At 34.7% G+C, this 9609-nt stretch overlaps 1 protein-coding gene across 1 annotated transcript in view; it reads left to right on the plus strand.

The window, feature by feature from the left end:
* Window positions 1-853: 853 nt before the first annotated feature.
* LOC107750139 (gamma-aminobutyric acid receptor subunit pi) overlaps window positions 854-9609 on the plus strand; it is a gene marked incomplete at its 5' end in the record, with an annotated part of 15630 nt that continues 6874 nt past the window's right edge. The window contains 5 exons of the mRNA XM_016565406.1: window positions 854-1025; window positions 2205-2272; window positions 2455-2642; window positions 4705-4787; window positions 8173-8310. Coding sequence (XP_016420892.1) covers window positions 854-1025; window positions 2205-2272; window positions 2455-2642; window positions 4705-4787; window positions 8173-8310 — 649 coding nt within the window. The remainder of the gene's footprint in view (window positions 1026-2204; window positions 2273-2454; window positions 2643-4704; window positions 4788-8172; window positions 8311-9609) is intronic.

Raw genomic sequence — 9609 nt, forward strand, 5'->3', positions numbered from 1 at the left:
TAATAATAATAATAATTATTATTATTATTACTATTATTATTATAGCCATACAAAATCAAAAATTTTGTCCAAACTGTGTTTTTTTTTATGGTAAAATATTAAAATAGTAATGTTTCTTATTTTCTTTTTCAATAATAATAATAATAATAATTATTATTATTATTATTAATGTCATATTAATATAAAATCCTACATTTTGGCCAAATTGTGTAAATACTCTCTTTTTTTTATATATTTTTTTTTTATAGTGAAATATTAAAATAGTAATAATAATTCTTATTTTGTTAATTATTATTATTATTATTATTATGGCCATAACAATATATAATCACATCTCAGCCAAACTGTGCAGCTCTACAATCAAGCACAGATTTTTATCAGAAGAAAATCGCAGCCCTGACATGTCCTAGAAATCTACATTTAAATAAACTTTAAATTCAAATCGAAAACGCATATTCTCAGATAATGAAACTAACGGCAAGCAGTTTTTTTCAGCAGCCAGTTTTAGCAGGTCTCAGTGCTTTGCTGTATTTACTGTACGTCACACTCATGCACAAGTCTTTGATGGCATCATAAATGCGCTTTAGTTTCTGCTGAAGGTGCAGCCGTATTTTCGCTGTTGTGTGTAAAAGCGAAACGTGATGAAATCCGAGTGCTGATGGTATGTTTTCAGGTCCTCCACACTGACGGATCAAAGTAATCCAATTATGAAAATGAGCTTATTTTCTCTCTCTCTGTCTCTCTATCTTAATGTAAAGTTGTTGTGGGATCTGAACACTGTTATCAGTGTGGGCCGCTGATTTAACACTGAAACCAAACCGTTCATCAGCGATCTGCCCTGAAATAATGACAGTGCAGAGGAAGCGAAACCTTCTTTCTCTTCGTTCATATTCCTCCGTGTTTCTCCCACAGGTTTCTGGAGAACTCTCTGCTCAGCTCCGAGGTGAAAGAGGGAGAGATTCTTCCTCCGACCATCCAGAAGCTGATGAAAGGATACAACAAATACCTCCGGCCTTTCTTTGACAGTAAGGACGTAATGAATGTTTAATGCATGTGCGTGTATATGTGGGCTGAACGGTGATTTACTCCCACATTTTCATTTAAAACAGATTATTTGATGCTTGGTTATGCTACACATTCAAACGAGTATCTAAATGTGATTGAGCCACAGTATCATCAATCAGAAAGTGAGTGAAAGATGCTCAGAAGTCAATTAAGACACGGTTTCGCAACATGTCAAGAGTTTAACTAACCTTCTCAGCAAGATTCTCTTTAAACTGTTGCTCTTGTTATTTGAATAGCGCCCCTTGTGGCGTCTCTGAGACATTACAAAATGCAATAACATGCAATAACATGCAATCGAGCCTGCGTTGCTCTCGAACAAATATGCATGCTCACTTATTATTTTAAGTGCAATTGAGATACTATTGTAGTTTTTCGTTAATATTTTGAATTCAAATTTTTTTTTAAAATCTCGAATCAGTCCAGCGTTCTGGAAAAAACAGGATTTTTTTTTTTTTGCTATGTCGCAGAGTATAAGCAACTAAACAATTGAGATACTATTGTAGTTTTTCGTTAATATTTTGAATTCGATTTTTTTTTTTAAATCTCGAATCAGTCCAGCGTTCTGGAAAAAACAGGATTTTATTTTTTTTGCTATGTCGCAGAGTATAAGCAACTAACAAAAGTATTCTTGTAACTCACAGTACGGCATGGTGCTAATAACGTCAAGATCATTGGGATTCGCAAAGAATGCATGAACTAATCGAGTGTAAACCTTGAATGCAATGCAAGTCGCTTCAGATAAAACCGTCTGCTAAATGCATGAATGCAAAAGCTGTTTAATGAGACTAAACTCCAGTAGTTGGTATGAAATCAATCCGCTGTTGATGTCGAATCGTTTGCATCTTTGCATTGCTTCCCGTCGCTCTTACAGCGTAATGCATTTCTCACAGCTGCTCATCTCAGAGTAAATTGCCTTTCCACTCACATCTGACACAGTGCATTCGTGTGAAGTTCTGCTGGCGGATCCGAAGGGACAAATACTTCAATAACGCAGTGAATCGGCATCTCCTCCTGAGTCATAGTTTCAGCGTAAACAGCTGAGAGTTGTGTCTTTAACAACGATTCTCTGAATTACGATGGATTGCAGAGCTGCAGATGTACATGATGTTTGCATGGCTTCTCTCGTCTCTGTGCTTCAGATGGTCCCGTCACGGTGGGCATGAGTTTAGACATCGCCAGCATTGATACGATATCAGAGATCAACATGGTGAGAAACACACACCACACCTGGGAGTGAAATTAAAATATCTTATACATTAGTTTCCATGAATGATGACTTCGAAATGTATTATGTGCTCATTATTATTTGTATTGATTGATTGATTGATTGCTCATGCTTGAGGTTAAGGGATTGCGAAATAGTAACAACAATAATAATAATAACGGCAGCGCTGGACAGACGAGCGGCTCGTGTTTGAAGGCAATAAGAGCTTGAGTCTGGACGGGCGACTGGTGGAGCTGCTGTGGGTCCCAGACACCTTTATAGTGGACTCCAAGAAGTCCTTCCTCCACGACATCACCGTGGAGAACCGACTGATCCGGATCTTTCCCAACGGAACCGTTCTCTATGCGCTGCGGTGAGGCTTTATCTCGTCTGTAGCACAGATATACAGTATATATATATAGCTGTGAATCTGCTCGAGCTGGACTGATGTTTAGTCTGAATTCAGTTAGTAATCTTTATATGTTTATTTAGTAACAACAATAGTAATCATCATTTAAAATATTATTATTGTTATTATGAATATATTTTTATTTTTTAATAATAATAAAAAATAGCTAGTTATTTTTAAAAATCATGTATTATTATTAATTTATGTATTTTTGTATTATTAATAATTAATAATGACAATAATGAGCAAAAAAAAAAATAATAATAACAATAAATAATTAAGTATATAATAATATAGGTAGTTTTTTTATTGTTGTTTTTGTTATTATTATTATTATTGTTGCTAATAACAATAATAATATTTAATTCAAACCTTGTTAAATGAATAACAATTCAAAATATAGAAGTCTGAATTCAGTTTTGCATCTTATTTAAATATTTAGAGGATGTTTATTTTGTTTTTATTTAACAAAATAATAAATAACAAATGATAATAAAGAACAAAACAAATGATATACATTATTTATTATTATACATTTTTACATAATAATAATAATAATTTTATGATTATTATTATTATTATTATTATAGCCATATTTATATAGAATCAAAACATTTTTTCAAATTGTGCAGCTCTACAAACAAGCTCAGAAAACCTGGATTTTTTAAATTGCTTGGTTTAATGATGTTATAGATCATTACTACTGGAATGCAAGACTAAAATACTAGGGCTGTCAAAGTTAACGCGTTAATGCAAACTCATTTTAACGGCACTAATTTTAATAACGCTTGATTAACGAAGCGCGCATGTTCTGTTTGACCCGTGACCTAACCCGTAGTTGGAGAAATGGAGATGCACAGTGTTGCCAACTTGACGACTTTTTTCAAAAAAGTGCCTAGCAACAATACATAACACATAATTAGACAAACCTTATTTAGTTTCTGAGACTCGCCGGTATATGCTCTGTTCAGCGAGCGGCTGAGAGGAGCAGCGCTTTCAGTTAAAACACATATTATGTTGCTTCTCTAATTTTACATGAAAGTATAGCCAAAATCACAGCACAGCTATTGTCTTTATCTTATGTGTATTTGGTTTCATCAGACGACGGCTCGATTATAAATCAGGATTTTTGTGCAGATTAACATCTTGGAAGGGAGAGCTATGTAGTCTTAATGGGTCACGATTCAGTCTCTATTTCATATTCATTCCATCGTCTGACAACAGAAAAAGTAAAATATATCAATGAAAACTGTTTTATTGAGAATTTAGCTGCATCGAAATACAGTATATGTGGGCACAGAGAGGCAAACAAATGTAATAATAAATGTACATTTTGCATGTTCAGAAAAAGTGAGCTGCCCTGTCCTGCGAATAATGTAAACAGGCTTGTGTAAGTAAATACATTGCTCAGTGCAAAGAAAGAGAAATAAAGGGAACGTCTCAGGTTACGTATGTAACCATGGTTCCTCGAGGGAACGAGACGCTGCGTCGGAGGACTTGCCCCCAAAAGCAAACCCCAGGAACTTCCTATGATGAGGAAGAATGCCCTCATCCTTCCTCGGAACGGTGAAGTACCGGCTGTAGGACCAGGGCGTTCCCGAAGCGTCCTCCGACGCAGCTCGAGTTCCTGAAGAGGAACCTGGTATTTCTATGTTCTTTTTTCATTTTCAGACACGAACAAGTTCTTTGAAAAACATCTATGACCTTTGAAACATGTCTAGTCTTCATGCTCTATGTTGACTATGGTTTCACTAATAATAAACATACATTTGCATAAAACATCTTTATTTGTCCATGCATATGTTGATTAGAGTATTAAAAACTTGAAAAGTATTAATTTAAGGTACATTTAGAACAGATAAAAATGCAATTAATCGCGATTAAATATTTTAATCGATTGACAGTCCTATAAAATACTGATTACGGATGGGATGTTTTGCAGTCTGTGCCTCTTTACCTTTCATTAAACGTCAGAAATGATGAGAACATGTCAGTGTTTATGAGTGTTTATGTTTTCTCTCTGTAGGATCACCACGACTGTGGCCTGTAACATGGATCTGACCAAATATCCCATGGACAAACAGACGTGCACCTTACAACTAGAGAGCTGTAAGAAAACACACGCACTTCCAGCTTTTGCTTCCCCAAAGTGTTGCTCTGGCAACAAGCTGACATTTTTGGGCTCTTGTTTGTGACATCTGTACGCATAAAACTGCACGTTTCATATTCACGCTGTTTCATATTTGATAAGAACATGTTGTGGTTGCATCCAAACACGCCACATTACGCCTGTTTACTTTCCATGCACGTGCATGCAATGCAGATCTCTGATGTGTAGTTGCATAAGATCATATATAAATAAATATTACAGACAGACAGAAATCAGTCCAAGATGCTCCTGTATTGATGTGTGTAGATTCAGGTCAATTTAGTTTCCCATGGAACCTGATTTGCTTTCGTTTGGCCCCTAAAACTGCTTTCTCTTCTTGCTGACTTTATCTTTCTCTCTTCTGCTGTTCTCTGAGCTCCTCGTTCTTGTGAGTTTTGGATGTGGATCTCTTCCACGTCTTCTGCTGGTGCTTATATAAGAGCAGCGGTTTAGAGGAGCTTCTTTAGTCTCAGTCTGTCACCCACAAACCGCAGTCTTTCTCTAATGAAACGCCCGAGAGCTGCTTTTGAGAGTGTTTTGGTAACACTTTACAACATGTCATTTGCTAACATTAGTTAATGTATTAAACGAACGATGAACAATACATTTATTAAACTATTTATTCATCTTTGTTAATGTTAGTTAATAAAAATACAGTCGTTCATGGTTTGTTCATGTTAGTTCACAGTAAATGCTGAAATTAACATTAACTAAGATTAATAAATGCTGTAGAAGTATTGTTCATTCTTAGTTCGTGTTAAACTAATTTAGTTAACTAATGAAACTTACTGTAAAGTGTTAGCGTCTTTTGTTGTTGTTTGCATTATGACATTATTTTCATGACAATTTTGCCCCAAATTGTAATTTTCCACAGGTTTTCCAAAGAAAAAGTATTCTATATAAACATAATATGCAGTTATTTTGCTATAGATTTTCATGAAAATATGATTTATGCACATTTTGCTAAAAAAAAAGGCTAGATTTTTCACATTATTTAATTATTTGAACAAACAATCATATGAACATAATTCATAATTATTTTGGAATTTTTAAATTTGCAAACATAATTTTTCATGAAATGATGATTTAAGCACATTTTCTCAAAAATTCTGAAAGTCCTTTTTTTCCCCCACAGATTTTCCAAAGCAAATTATTTGCACACCCTTTCATAATTATTTTTTTGCAATTGTATTTATTTATTGTTTGTTTGTTTGTTTTGTTTTTCAATTTTTTAATATATTTTACATGAAAACATTATTTAAGCACATTTTCTCCCAAATTCTGAAAGGCCAGATTTTTTTCGTACAGATTTATTTACACAATTTTTCATAAGAACGTAACGTGCAGTTCTTTTTCAGTTGTTAAGTATATTTTTTATGAAACTGCGATTTAAGCACATTTTGTCCCAAATTAGCCAGATATTTTTTGCACACATTTTCCAATGAGAATTATTTGCACAATCTTTTATATGAACATAATGCACAGCTCTTTTGCCATTTTTACGTTTTTTACCGTTAATTTAGAAATAATGGCTTTTGCTCACTGAGTTCTTCAGTTGCTTTGTGCATTTTTAAGAAAACAGCCAAAAATGTCAGCATGAAGTAAATACCGTCACATGACACAGTATCCAGCAGACTGTCACATATTTCTTCCAGAAGTTGTGCATCACTTGTCTGAACACAAATGCATCGTTTTGAACATTAAACCATTCATGCATTCGGCAGACGTTACATGCAATCTGACTTCCTCCAAGGAATTTTATTTTTGGAAATTCATGTCGACGTACAGGTCAAACGCTTCTAAAATTGAGCTCAAATATTTATACGACGTTTGACAGAAATCGTGAGTCCGGCACATTGAAAGATTCTCCGTCTTTGTGCCTGATGGATCATATGCACAGACGTGGTGGATTGAGATGTTCAAAGGAGGCTTTGTTTCAAATGAGGGTTTCTAAAGTCTCTTTGAATCATGGCCTTTCATCTAGACGTTATATTTGCGTGCCACGCAGTGAACCACATCAAGACAGAACCCGCTCCCTGCATGCAGCATATTGCATGTCTTAATTGCAAAGTCTAAATCACGGTTTACTGTACAGATATATAATGTGAGACTGCAGTGGCTCACAGTCGTGTGTGAGATTAGAAACACTCCGTCACGCGCCGTTTCTGTCTTCAGGTAGTCTGAGTGAACACATTAATGAATCCAGAAAACACATCTCACAAGACGCTCAGTATCTGATTACGGTCACACAGCGCCACCAAGAGCACACATACTGATATTACACACCCATACATGTGGACATTTATCTGATAGAGTCACTACAAGTCAAAATATGAAATCTAATGCTTAATATATGAATTAATTAGACTGCATTCACAATGTGTCCCTTATCAGATCACTCCAGAACTGACCGTGCATGCGTCAAATTCTCTTCTCTTGTTCATAATAATGTCAATTTCTTAATATCTTTTAATCTGTTGTTAAAATGTGTTTATATGAAACTACAAAAACATTGGACTTCTAGTATTGCGTCTTTGCTTGAGCATTAACATTTGAATTTTTGTTTTCACTGATCAAAGCAAGTGTGATAATGGATTAATATTAAAACAAATACACTAGTGTTCAAAAGTTTGGGTTTAAAATGATTTATTTTATTTTATTAATTTATTTATTTTGTTTTAGAAATGAACACTTTTATTCATCAAGGATGCATTAAATTGATCAAAAGTGACAGTGAAGACATTTATAATGTTACAAAGTATTTCTATTTTAAATAAATGCTGGGTTTTTTTACTTTCTATTTATCTGTGAATCCTGAAAAATAAAATGTATCACGGTTTCCATGAAAATATTGTGCAGCACAACTGTTTTCAACATTGATAATAATCAGAAATGTTTCTCGAGCAGCAAATCAGCATATTAGAATGATTTCTGAAGATCATGTGACACTGAAGACTGGAGTAATGATGCTGAAAACACAGCTTTGATCACAGAAATAAATGACATTTTTAACACATATTAACATAGAAAATGGCTATTTTAAACTGTAATAATATTTCACAATTTTACAGTATTTTTAAATCAATGCAGCCCTGGTGAGCAGAAGAGACTCTTTCAAAAACATTCAAAAATCTTAACAATCCCAAGCTTTTGACCAGTAGTGTATATTTTTGCCCATTTCAGTGTAAAACTTACAGTATATAGTGCAATTCATAAATTGTCTTTGTATCGTATGATTCAAGGGTAAATTGACCATGCAATGTTGATGTATACGACAAGACATATCTGATTTATTTCCCACGTATGAAAGTGTGATTTTTACATATGCTGTTTATCTGTTCACAGGGGGTTATAACGTCAATGATGTGATGTTTTACTGGGCGCGTGGGAACGACTCTGTGAGGGGTTTGGACACGCTGAGACTGGCTCAGTACACCATAGAGGATCATTACACCTCAGAATCCGAGGCCGTATATGAGACGGGTACACAAGACCACAAACACACCACAGTTACACATCTAACGTCTGTGGAGCAGCTTATTAAACAACGCCAGATAATAACACCTGCTTCATCAGAAATGACACTGAAGTGGCCATGTTTCTTGTTTACGGCAGATTATTGCTTTGTGAGTTCAGCAGTGACTCCAGAACAATAATTTGCTCTCATATTTCAAAATGACCATCATTCCTCTTATTTTAAGGGTGGCATAGGCTATGTACACACTGCAGCTGAATTTGGGTGTAAATTCAGCTTTTAGTGCTTAATCCTGTTTAGGGTTGCAAAGGGGTGGAAAATGTCTGGTAAATTTCCGGAAACTTTCCAAAAATCCCTGGAAGATTCCAAAAAATCCTGGAATGTTTCCGAAATTTACTGGACATTTTCCACCTTTTTGCAACCCTATTCCTGTTCTGTACACACAGTTCAGTAATTTAAAGGAGTGACAAACGCATTCTGCAATCAGCTTGACTCCTGAAAAATGCAGGTAGTGAGAACAACGTTTACAGAAATTCTACAGTGTGTACGGAACCGAACTGAACAACTAGTTGTTAATGGCGTATTTAAACATGTATCAGAGTTGTGTGTTTTCTGTATGTGCTGTGCAAGAAATCACAGAGTACGTTTTGACTTATTAATGTTGCCAGATCTTGCTAGAAAAGAACAGCAAGTAAGAACAAGCCCATAATAAACTCAAATCCAGATGCTTTATCTTGCCTACTTTATTAACTCTGTAAGCTGGATCGCTTATTGAGCCAAGCTCAATCAATAAGCCCAAAGATGCATAATAAGCGTCGCTTATAATAAGTGGACATGGCAACCATTCAAGAGCACACTCTACAAAGTAGCCTTTCAAACCTAAACAAATATGTGACCCTGGAGCACAAAACCAGTCTTAAGTGTCAATTCTTTTTCGAAATTGAGATGTATACATCATCTGAAAGCTGAATAAATAATCTTTCCATTGATGTATGGTTTGTTAGGATCGGACAATATTTGGCCGAGATACAACTATTTGAAAATCTGGAATCTGAGGGTGCAAAAAAATCTAAATATTGAGAAAATCGCCTTTAAAGTTGTTCAAAGAAAGTCCTTGGCAATGCATATTACTAATCAAAACTGAAGTTTTGATATATTTACAGTATGAAATTTACAAAATATCTTCATGGAACATGATCTTTACTTAATAGCCAAATGATTTTTGGCATAAAAAAAAATCTATAATTTTGACCCATACAATGTATTTTTGGCTATTGCTACAAATATACCCCAGCGACTTAAGACTG

Source organism: Sinocyclocheilus rhinocerous, unplaced genomic scaffold (genome assembly GCF_001515625.1).
Source record: "Sinocyclocheilus rhinocerous isolate Xijiao unplaced genomic scaffold, SAMN03320098_v1.1 scaffold1822, whole genome shotgun sequence".
Classification (NCBI taxonomy): Eukaryota; Metazoa; Chordata; class Actinopteri; order Cypriniformes; family Cyprinidae; genus Sinocyclocheilus; species Sinocyclocheilus rhinocerous.